The sequence below is a fragment of the Urocitellus parryii genome, chromosome 2, assembly GCF_045843805.1.
Source record: "Urocitellus parryii isolate mUroPar1 chromosome 2, mUroPar1.hap1, whole genome shotgun sequence".
Lineage (NCBI taxonomy): Eukaryota > Metazoa > Chordata > Mammalia > Rodentia > Sciuridae > Urocitellus > Urocitellus parryii.
In genome coordinates this window covers 32,020,534-32,037,338 of record NC_135532.1, presented here as the reverse complement: position 1 = coordinate 32,037,338, position 16,805 = coordinate 32,020,534, and the positions used below count along the sequence as shown (strand labels likewise).

Sequence of the window (16,805 nt, the reverse complement as noted above, 5' to 3'; positions counted from 1 at the left end):
TACTGTCTTGATCTCTGTGCACTCTGTCATAAGTCTTAAATCAGGCAGAGTGGTTCCTCCCACTTTATTCTTTTTTATAAAATTGTTGCTAATCTAGGTTCTTTACTTTTCCGTACAGATTCTAGAATCAGCTTGCCTATATTTACAAAAACCTTTTTGGGGTCTTTAAAGGAATTGAGTAATTTTTTTAAAAAATATTTAATTTTTAGCTGGACACAATACCTTTATTTTTATGTGGTGCTGAGGATCAAACCCAGGGCTTTGCACATGCTAGACGAGCGCTCTACCACTGAGCCACAACCCCAGCCCCAGGAATTGAGTAATTTTTGAAGGAATTGATGAATTATCAATCTCTTTCAGGAAGAATTGCCTTTTTTGTTTTGCAAGTCTTACAATCAATGAACACAGACATACTATGTAGGACAAAATCAACATTTGAAGTTTTTAATGTATATATTAGATATACATTTATATGTAAGTTTTTTTATTCTATCTTTTTTTGTGATTGTAAATTGTGCTATTATTTTCAGTTTCCATGTTTACTACTAGTATACAGTATTGATTTTTTTTTATATTGACCTGTATTTTGCATTCTTACTTAAACTTAATAGCTTTTTGCATTTTCCTTGGTATATCCTACATAAATGTTCATACCATTTGCATATAGGGACTTTTTTTTTCCATTACATTCTGTATGCCTTTTATTTCCTTTCTGCTAGCTAACAAGTTTTGGTATTAAGTTGCAAGGGGTATTTTAAGCTTTAACCAATTGCTTTAGTGAAGCTTTGTAAAAGTCTTATGGCAACAGTGAGACCCTGTCTTCTTTAAAAAAATCTTAATTATTAAAATGGCATCAAACAATTAGCATTGATTCAGTTTTGAAAAAGTTTCATTTCCTCTCTTTCAAATCTTGCTAATTCTGTTTACTTTGTATGGATGTGTAGTACTGGGGATTGAATTCAGGGTTACTACTCTACCACTGAGCCGAATTCCAGTCCTTTTTTATTTGGAGACTAGGTCTCACTAAGTTGCCAAGTTACCTGGACTAGTTTTGCATTTCTGATCCTCTTGCCTCAGCCTCCCAAGAATTGGGATTACCAATGTCTGCTACCATGCCCAACCTAATTCTATATACTCTTATTAGTCTTTCTAATGTTATTTTTAAAAATACAATTAATCTATTTTTTTCTCATACAGGAAAGAAACTAATTTCTTTTCACCAGCTCAATATTGTTTTTCCTTTGTATAAGTCATTATTTTTTAAATTCAGGGCTCTGAACAAGGTTCAACTAGTCAAGAACAGGCCTTATCTGCTCAGCAAGCTGCTGTTATTAACCTTACTGGAGTAGGAAGTTTTATGCAGTCACAGGCAGCTGGTAGGTATCTTTACATGCTGAATTTACTAAAAGTATCTAATCTATTAGAGATCTCACCACTTAAAATTATTTTCTTTTCCTTCCTTGCAAGGTATGATTAGAAAAAGTAAAGCTATATTTAATTTGTGAACTATTAAACAAATTAACTGGTGGCTGGCTGAAGTTTGTTTTTTTTTTTTTTTTTTAGTTTTTTATTTGTGTATGTGTGTGTGTGTGTTTGTGTTAATTCAGTACTTAAAAGAGCTGTGACTCACATGTAGTTAAAGCAGTTGTGTTTTCCTTATGTTAGTTTGTTGACAAAATTTTATCATGTATCCAAATCACGTTTTCAGTGTTTCCAAGCAATTAATTCTAACTCTTGATATTTTGGACTACTTTCTCCTAGAATGCATAGTCTTTTGTCTCATTCTGATAGTTTGTGATTGCATGACTTAAATCTTAACCATAGCATAACTTCTGTAAGCCACTTTTATCATTTGTTAAAAAAAATAATAAAAGAATTAAACTGAGAGACTACTCAGTGCTTCCAGCAATAAATAATAAAATGAAAATAATGAATAGTCTTAACAATTGACAATAATTCTAATTTCACATTATTTAAAATACTAAGTCATGTGCGTAAGAAAACTCTGATACAAAGTTTGAAAATTTAATGAATGTGTTGTCAATATTTTCTCACCTGTGGGCTTACTATAATGTCTGTAGATTTTTATACAGCACTCTCCCCGGCCTTTATTATTTTGGTAATACTGGGAATTGGACCCAGTAGCACACCACCTCTGAACTATATCCCTACCTAGTCGTTTTTATTTTTTTGAGACAGGGTCTCACAAAATTGTCCAGGCTGACAAATGAAAATCCTTCTGCCTCAGCTTTCCGAGTTGCTGGAATTACTGGCCTGCACCACCATTCCTGACTATAACTCCCAGTTTCTGAATTTCAAAGTCCTTTAGGATGGAATAATCAAGGTCTTTGTTTTGAAGATAATTCATACGTAAAGTTTCCAAGTGGAAGTTTATGATTTTATATCTTTACCACACAGTTATAAATTTTCTAAAATAGCTGTAGTGTAATTTAGTAGAAATAAATCATGTGAAAAATCATAAAGTGTTTCAGACTCCAGACTTGGCAATAATTACTTTGAGTTAAACTATGTAGGCCTTCCTTAAATCTTCTCATCTGTACAGGGAAGTGTTGAATTGATTACTGTGGTCCCAGTCAAATATAGGTTTTAGCCATCATTAAGCAAATAGTCTCACATTCATTACATCCTTTATTTAAAGCATTTGTCTACCAGCTGTATCCTTAGTTTGGATTTCTTTCATCTCCTTTTTCCTATTTCATTGAGTATATTTTAAAAATACTCTATTTTATATGGTACAAAATACTTCTATAAAATAGCACCAGTATCAAATTACATTGAGATGCAAGAGAGTGGGTAACGTGCTTTGGCACACATATACTCCCTTACCTTTCTTTGTCCAGAAAGTTCTATAATTGGTGATATCCTCAACTAACAGGAGACTAAATTTATTCTGAAATGTCTGTGATTTGATACTTAAGATTAATCATACTGCTAACTTTTCTATTTCATTTCCTGTGTTGTCCTTTTCTAACTCTGGTAGCCTTCAAACTTTTTGACTGGCCTGCTTTCCCCTTCTCCTCTCTGTAGTGTTGTCTCAGCTTGGCTCTGCCGAGAACAGACCTGAGCAAAGCCTTCCTCAGCAGAGATTCCAGCTCTCCTCTGCCTTTCAACAGCAGCAGCAACAGATACAAGTAATCCAGCAACTTCACTCTGATACATTTTTTGATACTCAGATCCAAAAGTACCTCAAAATATCTTGCTTTAATTTCACTGTCTCATAAGACTGTAATTGGTAAATAATTTAGTAAACTTTTATTGAAAGTCTTAACATTTTAGCCAGTCAACTTGGAGCACTGGATGTATTTTTGTACATTTAAGCCATACTCTTTTCCTAATTTAAAATTTTATTGACATGCTGGTGGCATCTTACCATATATTTTTTCGTTTGTAGTATATTTTGAAATAGTTTTAAGTGCCAATTGTTAACTTTCTGATATTGTACTGCAGAAAAGTGTTCCTATTAGTCAATGTCATACCTGTTCATTTAGAAAAATGTTATTAATTTAGGAAGGAAAATCAGCATATTAGAGTTGACAATCTTCATATTCAGGGTGGTTTCATATTGCTATAAACTATCATTATAAAACAAAATGGTAATTGAAGTTGCTGAGTTACTGCATTATAGACTGGCAGGGCAAAGTAATCCTTAAGTTTGCCAAGAGTTATTTTTAAAGCCCTCAGCAGGCTTCTGTGCCACTGGTGCTGTCTGACTGTGCATTGTCTCAATGTGTTATAGTCCCTTTTTGTTATCTTGGTGCCTTCTCCCTTTCAGTTGTGTTGTTTTCATCACTCTCAGAAAAAGCACCTTTCCATATCTGTCTGCTTTAACATAACTTGATTTTTTTCTTTCCTTTTGCAGCAGTTGCGATTCTTGCAGCATCAAATGGCTATGGCAGCAGCAGCAGCACAAACAGCTCAGCTACATCGTCATCGGCATACAGGCAGCCAGTCAAAAAATAAAATGAAGAGAAGCACACCAACCACTCCAAAATTATGAGTTATTTTTTTCTTTTTAAAAACACAACAGCATTGAATCAAAATAATTGTTTCTACTTCATTTTTAAAAATGTGTCAGTATTTTACATTGTTAGATGTACAAACTTTATACAGAAGCACAACCCTATGATTTTTAAATAAAAATGGGGAAATGGCTTAAGGAACCAGGGTTGGTTTGCCTAAGTCACTGCTTTTTAAAAATGGTTTCACTGTACATAATATATATGGAAGTGGCCTAAGAAATACTAGAAACATCTTTCAGAAGAATGTAGTTTGATATTTATTTAGTATAAAAAGTTTGTGCACAGTGTAACAATATAGTTTTTACAAATCTGTTCGGAATATGTGACTTTTTATTTGGGTTTCATACTATTAATTACTTCATCCATGAGTTTTTTTACTTCTTTGTGTCTTGTAACTGCACGGCTCATACAGTCCTGAAGTTTAGCTCCAGTGAGTCCACTGCCACCTGAAAAATTATTGTGCCAACAATTATAATTACTCAGTTATTTTTATAAAACATGAAGTTCATAGCAAATTATAAAAGTAATAGGATAACGTTAATTATGGTCTCAAGACGTGCAAGTTATATTTTAATATGACCTCCAAGAGATTCTGATCTACAACATAAGTTGTAAGAAATGTAAGAACTGCCATATACAATACATAAGTGTAAGGAACTTGAAGTAGCAAAGAAACTAGTAACCTTACATTAGGTAAATAATAAAATATCCCTCATTCCACTTCGCCCACCTTAATAAAGTTTACTGAGCTTCCATTTACATATGTTTAGGACTTGAAGGGATAGGAACATGCCTGGTTTATGAAGACAACAGAGTCTGCCTTCCTCATCCATTACTATTGTTAAGGTTCCTGTTGCCAAATGCTCCTCTTCTCCAGTAGGGTCAACTATCAGCAAAGTGCTATTTTAAAAAGAAGGGGGGAAAAAAAAGTGGGTTATCCCATAACAAATTTTAGTACTTTATTTCTTTAAATTGAACCCATGGCAATATACCACTAAGCTAAATCCCTAGTTCTTTTTGTTTTTAGACAGGGTCTCACTATGTCACTGAACCAGGCCTCAAAAACTTGCAGTCCACTTGGCCTCAGCATCCTGAATCACTGGGGTTACAGGCATGTACCAACCCAGCCAACTGTTTCTTTAAAAGAACATTAAACATACTATTTGCCTTTTTAGCTCAGGTATAAAAAGAGCTAGAATAGATCTGGTAAAAAACCAAAAAATTAAGTAGTAACTTAAAATCTAATACTTGAAAAAAATTCTTAGCTGTTCAGTTTTTTAATGTATTCAAATCCTTGGCAAATACTAAAGACATCATAGAGAACACACATGAAGCAAGTGGAAGGAGTGACTACAAATAATGTTGCAGGGACTCAAACTGCCCAGGGCAAAATAGGGTGTTATGGCCACCACAGAAATTTCTTGAGAGAAAGCTGAAAATAACAAGCCATTTCCTTAACACTGAATATAGAAAAATTTTAAAATACATTAACTTACTCGCCAGGCACAGTGGCACATGTCTGTAATCCCACCAACTCAGTCTGAGGCAGGAAGATTGCAAGTTCCAAGCCAGCCTGAGCAACTTAGCAACATCCTGTCTCAAATAAAAAGTAAAAAAAAAAGGCTAGGGGTGTAGCTCAGTGGTAAAGCTCCCCTTGTTTAATCCCTGATACCAAAATAATAACTTACTCATCAAACACAGCAAAGGTAGTTGCCACAGGGTGAGTTCTAATATTCAAACAACTTTTCTTCTTTAAATTAACTTCTGCTAAAGCAGTTTCTTCATTTATAGTAACTTCAGGCAACTGTACTAAAGAAAAGAGAAACTTGTAAAGTCAGTCTCTACTTTTGAGTTAATTTTTTCTTCTAATTTGACCAGAACATTAATAATCTTATTAGTGGAGATGAATATTGTTCAAAAACATCTGATGTTCCCGCCTAGCTCTTGTTAATTTAAAAAAAAATTAAGAATTGTCTAGTCACTTTCTACATGCTAGATACTATTTTAAGAATTTTCTCTGTATTCATTTAATCAACATTTCATAAAAAGTATTATCTCCCTTTTAATAAACATGCAGAAGCTTCAGCTCAGAGTGGTAAAGCCAGAACTCAAATTTAAGTCCTATACTAAATTTGCTATATTGTAATATTACTATATTATCTTCTTCCTCTAATTATCTGTTATCAATTCAGTAATACAATGATAGGATTTTAATATCTAGGCATATCCCCTAACGATTCACTACCTAGATTCCTTACTAAGAAACTTTACAGTTAAAGGTTATATTTATGGCCTCAGAGTAAAAAAACAACAGAATCCATCATATCCCTTCTGACAAAGAACTTAAAAAATACTTGTTGACCTAAACTGTGGTTACAACTATCATTCCCTCAATTTTCATTAATTTTAGAACACACGAATAACTAAACATTAGAAATCTTTGAAAGTTTATTGAGCATATATAAAACGTTTTCACAAAATAGAATTTTGACCCCATTAATAGAAATACTAATTTTTATTATGGTTGCTTACCATTTTTTAAAGCTGCTAATAAAGCAAATGTGCAGGCATCCAAAATGTTTCCATCATAGTCAAGGCAAATGAGATCACAGTATAGAACCCAAGCAAGCTAAAAATGGTTTGCACAAAAAAGAAATCTTACTGTGGACAGAAAGCAGTATTTGATTGGATTTAAAAATCACAGAGCCCTTTGTTAAATAAACAAGATAAACTTCAAGGCTCAAAAACTTAGAAGTTTGACCTTTATAAAGAGGAAACAAAAAGAAAGTGAAAATTTGTTTGATTACCAACCTGATAAGTGACAAACATCTCCATTCCCCTCAAGGGAGATATAGATGAAGAAATCCATTCTTATTGCTAGGTTAACAGATGAGGGAAGTACTTTAGAAAGCCCTATCTGAAACTCAAAAATGTACTTTCCCACAGATATTTCAATATAGGAAATGTTTAGGTTTTAAAATGTTAACTGTATGTAATCTAAGAGGAAAATCTCTAGGTCCTCCTCAGCCTAGTTTTAAGTGTTCAGACTTTTGGTATCCACCATGTACATTCAACTTTAAACACATTAGCACAATCAAAAATCAGTTTAAAAAAAAAAATAAAAGATGACTACATTTTTCTTCAAAAATTAAGGGAAGGAAATGAGCTTTAAAGAGCTGACAGGCAATCAAACTTGTTTTTTTATGAATAACAATTTATTTTGATAATTACAGAGGAAGACTGATTTTAAATGAATTCCATCTAGAATTTAAAAGGCCTACATAGGCTATCAGGATTTCTTCTAATTGCCCTGTTTGCTGTATCCCCACAAACCCTTCTGAATTAATATAAGTTCATTGCTTCTCTATACATCTTACCTTTCCTGAAGAAATGCACAAGTCCTTTTTCTGAATTATCTGTGAACTTGATTTAATGACAAATAGCACAGTAAATGAAAGGTCAAAAACGTTGAAAATGAATGACAGTAAAATTTTATCAATAGTCTTACTTTTCAATGACGTCTGCAATGAACTGGCTAGCTACTTGGGCCTCTTCTCCAGGAGGTCCAGACCGAAATCTCGATGAACACAGGGGTGGTAGATCCACATTAGGAACTGTTTAAAGAAACACTCTGCAGCTATGAATTAAACTTCATCTTCTGGTTTACTAAAGTGTCAAAGGTATCAATCCATAGTAAAGGCAACTGTGGCCATGAATAGACTATCCAAGGGGAAAACATTGTAACATTATAATTACCTTCTTTTTGGTCTTTGTAAGACTCTCAGGATTAAAAAGAAATTGTTTCCCTGATGTTTTTTCCAGCTTTTTTAAATTTTTTAAACATCTATGTTAGGATACAATCATCCTAATAAATCCATCACCAAAATTTTCCTGGTTTATTTCAAAATAAACTGTTTACACCCAACTTTTTTCTTTTGTTATGCTGGGGATTGAATCCAATGCCTTGCTCATGTTTGGCAAGCACTTTTTTTTCCCCCCAATGTTGGCTCCTACCATAAAGAACAGATCATCCAAGACAACAAAAACAAGTATTAGGGAAAACAAATTTTGTAATGACAGCCCTCTGACTAAAAAAATTCCGTTTCCTTTGTTGATGACACAACAAATAACCAAGTTTGACAAAAAGTTACATTTCAAAGCTGACTTTGACACAGAAAACTTTTTGAGAATATGCTTTACTCCTTGTATTTCTGAATGTTAGGAATTGCTGTCTAAAGCATCTACTAGGACTTATCAAGAATTGTTAGTATCAAATGTGTTAAACTATATTAAAATTATAAAATCACTGAACTCACCAACATATCCTTTATCAGGGGCATCTGTTGGTGGTGCTGCAAATTCCTATACAAGCAAATAAATGTTTTCTATTGAAAGAAGGAACTAAAAAATTGTGAAGACAGTTTACTGTACAGTTATGAAAAGCTCTACTAAAAACAAGCTCAGCTAATTGCCAGATCATAAGCATCTACTATGTCTGAGGAATTGTGTCCGAGGGTCTAAGAATGTTAGCACCAAACCTTACAATCCCTCTGTGAGTTAAAAAAGAATAATGTACAGAATATTACCTAGGGATCTTTTCAAAAAGATTAATTGGGTTTCTGCCCCACCCTTCTACTCATTCAGTAGGCAAGAATCTAAATTATTCCTCAGACAATACTACCAGCCAGATTTAGGCACCACTAGCATACAGGTCAAGAACCAAAGCTCTTAAATCACTAACCCAGTTTGAATGTCAGACCACTGAGAGATTTAATACTGCCTACTTTTAGGGTTGTTCATGATGATCAAATAAAATAAGGAGATTAAATCCCTAGCATAAAACCTGGTAAGAAATAAAAGCTCAAATCTTGAAAATTTCACCCCAACTTTACCAAAGAAGAAAATCAGGTTAAGTAACAGGTTGTAATAAGTTAAAAAGCAAAGACTTTAGAATCGGATTTATGCCTCAAGTTCTATTTATGAGCCTTGTGTGTCTGGACAAGTTCCTGAACCACATGTTAAAACAGGAAATGGAAACTAGATAATTCTGTACCCAACCTAATAAGGTACCTGAAACCTCAGGTACTCAGTTAATTCCCTCAAACTTTTCTTTTGAACAATCTCAAGTGTCTGCACATTTACAAACATTATTACTGGCTAAGAAGGCATCACCCTATTAGTTTCTCAAATGATACAACCAAATTCTTTAAAAACTTAATTGTGATGAGGATTATGTTTTACTGTGGCCATTTTTCAAATATTCATGAATCATAAGCTATTAAGCTTGGGTCATATTATCTAAAACTCATGGGTAAAAGCTCCTAGGATACTTAATACAAAAAAATTAACAGATGACTGTAATCAACAGCAGAATTACAAATGTATAATACTATCTAATAATTATATGAAGCTGATTTAGTATGTCAAATGTCAACAAGACATATTAAACTTACCGCTTTAACTCCACAAACTACTGTAGTGTTCCCCAGCTTCACTAAAGCAGAACCATCTGCTGTACTAATTGAACCTGAAAACGTAAGTACAGTATTTAAGCAAAATGAAATGTCCTTAAAGGGAAAACAACTATAGCATTATCTATACATAAACTGTGTTTCTAATACATGACTATTTTGCAACATATTTCAGTTACCTAATGTTTTAAGATTTCCCTGTCCTTGAATTTATGTTAGTAATTTTTATTCAGTCACAGGGCTATTGTACAGATAGAAATCTCTTTACAGAATATCCTCAAATCCCATAAACATGGTACAATCTAACTTGGAAAAAAAAAAAGAACTTGGGAATGCCATACAAGCTGACATAAAAATAGACCCTCACCTATGTTGACAGTTGTGGTTCTGAATTCACCAAGTTCTCTTCCATCAGGACGACAGTTTTCTTTCTAAACATTTTTTTCAGGAAAATAGATGTGTATTTTACATATAACAAGAGAACCATATTAGACCTCATTAATTCAAATTAATTAAATGAATCTGTCTTTAAAAGAAGCATAATATTGTTATCAAACACTTTACCAAAAGGAGTAACATGTGCATCACCACTTTACTCACCAAAAATCTCCTGTAATACTCCATAGGTTCCACAGTTCTGAAATGTGTTACAAATATACTATTGTAAGTTAATGACACTTTACATAAATCCAAAATCTAGCAGATTTTAAGTGATGTGCAGCACATCACCACAATCTGTAACTTTTTTTTCATGAATTCTAATGATTGTTAACACCTATAAGTAATTACTGAAAGTAGATACCCTTGCAGTAGCAATCACATTCCACTATTGTCCTTAACTCTCAATCATAGGATTGCAATCCAAAACCCTTTGAGACATCTTTAAAAGAGGATTATTAATCCGGTCGTTAAAATAATCATGTCATTCTTGCTCTGAAGTGGGGATTCTTAACCTAGTGCTCATGAGAAAGGATCTTTACATTTATTACAACTGAAATTTAGCATATTATTCCACTATAGCTACAAAGTAATAAATCTTGAATAGCAGTACCTGCAACTTCAATATCTACCGAGATCATAAATGTTTTCGTTTTTGTACTTGTGGGAGATATGTTCACGGTTACTTTGAAATTGCCAACACTAACACTCGCCATTACATTTTTTTTGTTCAAGGTTTATAACCCGAGTACAAAAATAACTATTTCAGCATCACTTGTTCCAAATAAGATTTGGAATCTTTATTTCGCTCATTTAAAAACTTTTGACAGTCCACAGGCTTCACCAGAGTGGCACCAAGAGTGAAATCTTCCGAGGGAGGCACAATTCTTTTAGAAATAAATTACGGGAAGTGGGAAGCCGGGCGGCACGAGGCTTAAAGGGTTACAGCCGCACCTCCCTGGACTGTGCGCTCACGAGGCACCAGGTTCCTAGCGCGCGGTGGGGACCGGGCTCTACAGAAACCCTCTACTCCGCCCCGCGTGGGGGAAAGAAGCGCCTCTCCTGGCACCCGACTACCGCCGGGTCCTCTCCCGTCGCCTAGGAAAGGAGCGAGACCCTGACGGAGTCGGCCTCCAGGACAGAGCACTGAACTAAGGGTTAAGGGAAGCCGCCATCCGCCTGGAAGCACCGCTAGGGCCCGCCGGCCGCCAACACTCACTTGAACCCGGCCGCCATCTTCCCGCTCGCGCGCCTGCGCCTGCGCAGACCTCCCGCCCGCGCCAGCTCCGCGGTCGCACTTTCTACGCGAGCTCCCTGGCACTCCCGTGGAGGGAGATCGGAAGACTGGACTCCGCGAAGCTGGTCCTGGTGGCGCTCCGCACCGCCCTACCCTAGCGAGAGCCTTTCTAGGTTTTCTTGCCTGTGGCGTATTTTTAGCGAATCTGCTATTAGACTAGTGTCCCTCTTTAGAAAAAGGTTTGTAGTTCAGAATAAAGCCAACAATTTAAAAGAAAACCGAGTTTATAGCAAAGAAGTCTGTTGATACGAAACATCATTCCAATGTTTCTACGTCCTTTTCCCGCCGGTCTTAGGCTGGCCCCTGGGATGGCCTCTCCCCAGGTTACCGGCTTTCCGCTCCAGCACCTGAGAAATGCGAACTTTTCACATTCTCAGCGGTTGACTGCCGTGACAAGGCTTTCAGCTCCTTCCTAGGCAGGATTACTAGGTAAAATGCTGGACACCTGGCCAGATGGGAATGCCTTATGTGTAAGGAAAGAAACGAGTGAGGAAATAAAGAGGAGCGACAGCTCAACAGTGACACCGGTTTATTCGGGACAAACCAGTGAAGGGGCCCAGCGGAGACTGAGACTTGTCTTCCACTTACAGCCTGGAGTAGATAACAGCGGCATGAGGGAGTTTTGCGGTTAGGGGATTGTCAATGAAAGGTTCTTTGGGTTGTCCCCTCTATTCTTTGAGGTAGTCACTATTCCATGTCCATCCAGGTGTTTTCAGTATTTCAGTCCCAGACAACAATTTCCTTTATTTGTATGATGATGAAGTTTTGTTTGGGGTTTCTTTGCATGATGATGTATTGTCTGGGGTTTAAAATCAGGCTGAGTCAGAGTGACTGTGAGGTGGCTCTTGTGCTAAGATGGAGGATATATTTCAAAACGGTGTTTACTGTATCTAGTTCTACCTAACATTATGAACAGTTTTTTTTTTTTTTTTTAGTATGACTATACCCGCAAATAGTGCATGTTATTAGTTGCTATCAGTGCTGGGAATGGGGGAGCAGGGAAAGTTTGATTGGTGGTGAATGCACAGCATTGTGAATATAATTAATGCTACTGTATTATACATTTAAAATGGTGAGTACTCAAATTTGTACTATAGAGCAAAGTATACGCACGTACTAATGAGTCTTAATGAATCCTACTATTCTGTTTAATCACAGTGCACTGCACCAATAAAAGTTGTGAAAATTAATGTAACAAACCAAAATATTTAAATATGTGAGCTGTATGATATATGAAATATATCTCACTAAGGATGTTTTTAAAAATTAGTTGTATTGTTGTTTATCTGAAACGCAAATTAAGTAGGCTTTTTGCATTTTACTTGCTAATCTGGAAAGCGAGCTGCTTGTTCTTCGCTTGACCGCGCGGGGACGCTGTGAACAGCGCTGGCTCCGGGGCCGCGGCTGAGATTGGCCGCGCGGGGGCGCTGTGGGCGGCGGGCGCCCGGCCGGCGCGTCCTCCTCGGAGGCGGAAGGCGGAACTCCTAGAGCGCTTCCGCGTGTGTGTAGGTGCTGGATAGGGCGAGAGGTGGCGGCTCGGCATGGAGAATGGCTCCGCTCCTGCTGCAGCTGGCGGTGCTCTGCGTGGCACTGGCGGCCGCAGCCCTCATACTGGTGAGCACCGGGTTGGGGACCGGCGCGACCTGAACTCACGCCCTCCCGGAGGCTGCGGCTCCCAGGCGTCTCCTACTCAGCGCTGCGGGTTCCTGGACGTGTCCCTTTTCACCCTGCTTTCCCCCCAATTCCTCCAGGGCTCCTCTCCAGGATTTTCACCCCACCCCTCTTTTTAATACTTTTTATTTATCTTTACTTACTTAAGACTCTTTATTTATTTGGAATTATATTTGCCTGTGTGTCCGGAGCCTCGGGACGCGCCCACTCAGCCCGGTCAGCCCAGACAGCTGCCTTGGCCCTCGCCCACCCGGCCTGTCAGCTCAGACCTCTCCAAGGCCTTTCCCCCAGCCTGCAGTCTCTGCAGTTCGGCCCCACCTGGGGAGGTCTTGAACCCCCAGAAGGGTGCCATATGTTAAGGATTGGAATGATTCGATGGATCAAGAAGAACCTCTGGGAAGGCAGAGCGAGCAAGAGAAACAGGCCTTGTCTTCTCCTCTTCTGGCTATGGGTCCTTAGGTCCCAGAATTAGACACTAAAGATTTGCTGCCTCTGTAAACAGCAGAACAATAGAATTCAAACCAAGATTTCCTCTGCCATTAATCTGGAAGTATAAAAACATTGTAAACACTTGCTGATCTATAGAGAACAGAATACTTGCCAAGTGAACTCTCTTCCACATAATTTGGAATGAGCCTACATCTAGTTAGTAAATGGAGAGTATTTCAGCATCCTTGGCATTCAGATCAGCTGTCTAGACAGCACTGCCAGGAAGGCCACTTTGCCATCTTCCCCAGAGGGTTGTAACCGGCCTCAGCCTCCTGCGTTGCCAGGATTACAGATGTGTATCATACATGGCTATTCTTTGTATTGTTGATGACTGCCATTCTAACTGGAGTGAGATAAAATCTCAATGTAGTTTTGATTTGCATTTCCCTAATTACTAAAGATGTTTAACTTTTTATATATTTGTTGGCCATTTGTATTTCTCCTTTTTTAATTTTTTTTTAGTTATTGATGAACCTTTATTTTTTATTTATATATAGCGCTGAGATTCAAACCCAGTGCCTCACAAATTCTAGGCAAGCACTCTGCCACTGAGCCACAACCCCAGCTCTGTGTTTCTTCTTTTGAGAGATGTCTGTTTAGTTCATTTACCCATTTATTAATTGGGTTTTTGTTTTATTGGTGCTAGGTTATTTTAGTTCTTCATATATTCTGGATATTAAATCTGTTTTGGAAGAGTAGCCAGCAAAGGTTTTCTCCTAGTGTATAGGTTCTTTCTTCACACTCTTGTTTCCTTTCTGTGCAGAAGCTTTTAATTTGATATTATCCCAGTTTACCTCCTTTCTTAATTATTTTAAACAAGCCCAAGATAATATTATCTATAATCCTCAACATTAATTTCTATAAGAGCCTTCTTTTTATTTTTTGTTACTGGGGATTGAACCCAAGGGTGTTTTACCACCAAGGGACATTCTAAGTATTTTTTATTTAGAGACAGGGACTTTCTCAGTTGCTGAGGGTCTCACTAAATTGCCGAGACTGTCCTCAAGTTTGCAATCCTCCTGCTTTAACCTCCCAAATTGCTGGGATTATAGACATGTGCCTCCCACTATGCCCAGCTAGGAGCCTCCTTTAAAAAAAAAAAATGTTATTGCAATTAGGTGATCACCAATTTTTTTTTTAACAATTATTTCATTATTTCAAATACCCTGTTAATTCAAATGTCCTCTGTTGTCCCATATATGTTTCATTATAAATGTCTCAGTTCTGGTCGGTATTCAACAAGGGCCATACATGGCACTTGACTGATGTTGCAAGGCTTTTTATTTACTAACAGTTTCTACTCCTTTTAAAAAATTTTCTTTTATTGCTTTTTCTGTAGAACTTTTCACAGTATGGATTTCACTGATTGCATCCTCTTGGTTGGTGCCTTTTAATATCTTCCTGTGGCTACTGAATTTCCTGTGAACTGTTAGTTGGAATCTAGAGAACTGATCAAATGCATGTTAAGAGTTTTTCAACCAAGAAAAGTGTGTGAGTGATGCTTACTACTTCCCATGTTTCAGAGGCATATGATAGTTAGTTGTCTCTGGTGTTTAAAAAAAAAAAAAAATGGTCAGTGGGTTCAGGTGTTGCTAATTAGGCCCTCCAGTTATGAAATTTGTCATCAGTCTAATAATGGATTTAGTGGTCATTTGTGATCATTATCTAAATGCTTTATTTCACTGTGAGTTGCAAAGTAGAATACTCTAATTGTATCATTCTTTATTGATTACCTAGAATTTTATAATGAAAAGAATCTCATCTTTAGCTAGTTTTCCTGAAATAATTTTTATATATAAAAGATAAAGTTTTAAAAATTATGAGATGGTTTCCTGGCATCTTAAAGGTGAACCAGTTTTTATGTTTAGTTTTATTAGGGTTCATGATTTTTAAAACTTATCATGTGTTTTAATCTATTATAATTATTGTCCTTTTTGATACTGAAATCCTCCCCTGACAGGCCAGTGGGAGGCCCTTCAAGTTGACTGACTCCTTTGTCCTTTTGGCAAAGCCCTTATAATTATTGATAGTCTTTGATTTGTGGCATGATGTGTTATTCTACAGTTATACATTTCCTGTCCCAGATCTGAATCAACTGTTCTTTTTAGGAGCACTAGTTACTTTTAGTGAGAAAGTAAATTTAGAAATTGCAATCATGTCATTAGGGTACAAAGCAAGAACAGTTTTTAAAAATATTTTTTAGTGATAGACACAGTACCATTTATTTATGTATTTATTTATTGGTATGTAGTTCTGAGAATCCAACCCAGTGCCTCACACATGCTAGGCAAGCTCTCTACCACTGAGCCATGATCCTAGCCCCCAAAGCAGGAACTCTTAACCATTAGTTTGGCAACTGTCCCTTTTCTTATTCTAATCAGAACTATATTCAGTTTCAGTATGTGCCTACTTCTGTGTCATAAGTGATCATCAAAGTGCAAATGAGTAGAATTCCAAAAATGTATAGATCAGTTGTTTTGAAACCAGAAAATACACCTGTAGAAGCAATGTTATAAAAGTGGTTTATTTCCATAGCTTGCTTCCTTTCTGGGCATGGTGGCCTACGCCTGTAATCCCAGCACTACCCTCAGCAATTCAGCAAGACTTTGTCTCAAATAATAAAAAGAGCTGGGGATGTGACTTGGTGGTTCAATCCCTAGTACAAAAAAAAAAAAAAAAGAGAGAGAGAGAGAAAAAACCAAAACTAGCTCCAAAGTGCATTCGACTGAGAGTCTACAAATTTTATGCTTTACTCCAGAAAATGCTGTATTCTGAAATCAAATTTGGGATGAATATCAAAATACATTTTAAGCATTACTGGTCCCAACTGAGGGGGGATAGAGCATCTTCCCTTCTTGTTCTGGGTCTGTTTGGTCTTGGCTAGGAGGTCTGCCTTCATCTCACACATTCTGACTGCAATATGAACTTGTCCTCTGTTATGTATAGGCTCTGAATAGGGATGTCAGCTAGTATATGTGCACACATGCATGTGCACTGAGGATTAGTTTTTAAGGCATCTACGAGTGCACTGAACTTCCTATAGTGACTATTCCCTATTTGATGTGGTATGATAGAGGCCTACGGAATGAAAAGTGGGAAAAAAAAAAAACCTCCATGGGCTGGGGTGCAAAAGCACATGGGAGGCACCGGGTTTGATCCTCAGCACCACATAAAGACAAATAAATGAAAATAAATTTTTTTTAAAAACCTCCGAAAGCATTTGTGCCTTAGCATTGGAAAAAAGGAAAATCTTCAACTAATTAAAGGATTAATTAGGGTACTGTCATCTTATTACGGAATTACCTCCAGACCATTGTTAATGAACCAAAAACAATGAATATTCCACCAAAATAAAAAACTCATGTAAATTATATATTCTATGGCAAATGCATATAAAAA

At 36.6% G+C, this 16,805-nt stretch overlaps 3 protein-coding genes across 17 annotated transcripts in view; 2 read left to right on the top strand and 1 right to left on the bottom strand.

The window, feature by feature from the left end:
- Positions 1-4,192, top strand: part of Supt20h (SPT20 homolog, SAGA complex component) — a 40,803-nt gene extending 36,611 nt beyond the window's left edge. For 7 of the 11 annotated variants that reach the window (XM_026395099.2, XM_026395094.2, XM_026395098.2 and 4 more), the window contains exons 24-26: positions 1,271-1,376; positions 3,049-3,152; positions 3,881-4,192. In XM_026395099.2, the coding sequence (XP_026250884.2) occupies positions 1,271-1,376; positions 3,049-3,152; positions 3,881-4,018 (348 nt within the window). In that variant the 3' untranslated portion in view covers positions 4,019-4,192. The remainder of the gene's footprint in view (positions 1-1,270; positions 1,377-3,048; positions 3,153-3,880) is intronic. The other 4 variants (XM_026395101.2, XM_026395097.2, XM_026395100.2 and 1 more) reach the window with 1 other exon arrangement.
- A 96-nt stretch (positions 4,193-4,288) lies between these two features.
- On the bottom strand, positions 4,289-11,261 carry Exosc8 (exosome component 8). Its single transcript, XM_026395108.2, has 11 exons — positions 11,169-11,261; positions 10,112-10,148; positions 9,879-9,942; positions 9,494-9,567; positions 8,357-8,402; positions 7,549-7,654; positions 7,418-7,463; positions 6,573-6,669; positions 5,729-5,849; positions 4,834-4,940; positions 4,289-4,486 (listed from the first exon to the last, which is right to left on the bottom strand). The coding sequence occupies exons 1-11, from the start codon at positions 11,183-11,185 to the stop codon at positions 4,371-4,373; spliced, it is 831 nt and encodes a 276-aa protein (XP_026250893.2). The 5' UTR covers positions 11,186-11,261; the 3' UTR covers positions 4,289-4,370.
- A 77-nt stretch (positions 11,262-11,338) lies between these two features.
- Alg5 (ALG5 dolichyl-phosphate beta-glucosyltransferase) overlaps positions 11,339-16,805 on the top strand; it is a 41,758-nt gene continuing 36,291 nt past the window's right edge. For 2 of the 5 annotated variants that reach the window (XM_077795158.1, XM_026395103.2), the window contains exon 1: positions 12,748-12,860. In XM_077795158.1, the coding sequence (XP_077651284.1) occupies positions 12,788-12,860 (73 nt within the window). In that variant the 5' untranslated portion in view covers positions 12,748-12,787. Of the gene's footprint in view, positions 11,426-11,492; positions 11,676-12,747; positions 12,861-14,745; positions 14,896-16,805 lie in introns of those variants that run through there. The other 3 variants (XM_077795157.1, XM_026395105.2, XM_026395107.2) reach the window with 3 other exon arrangements.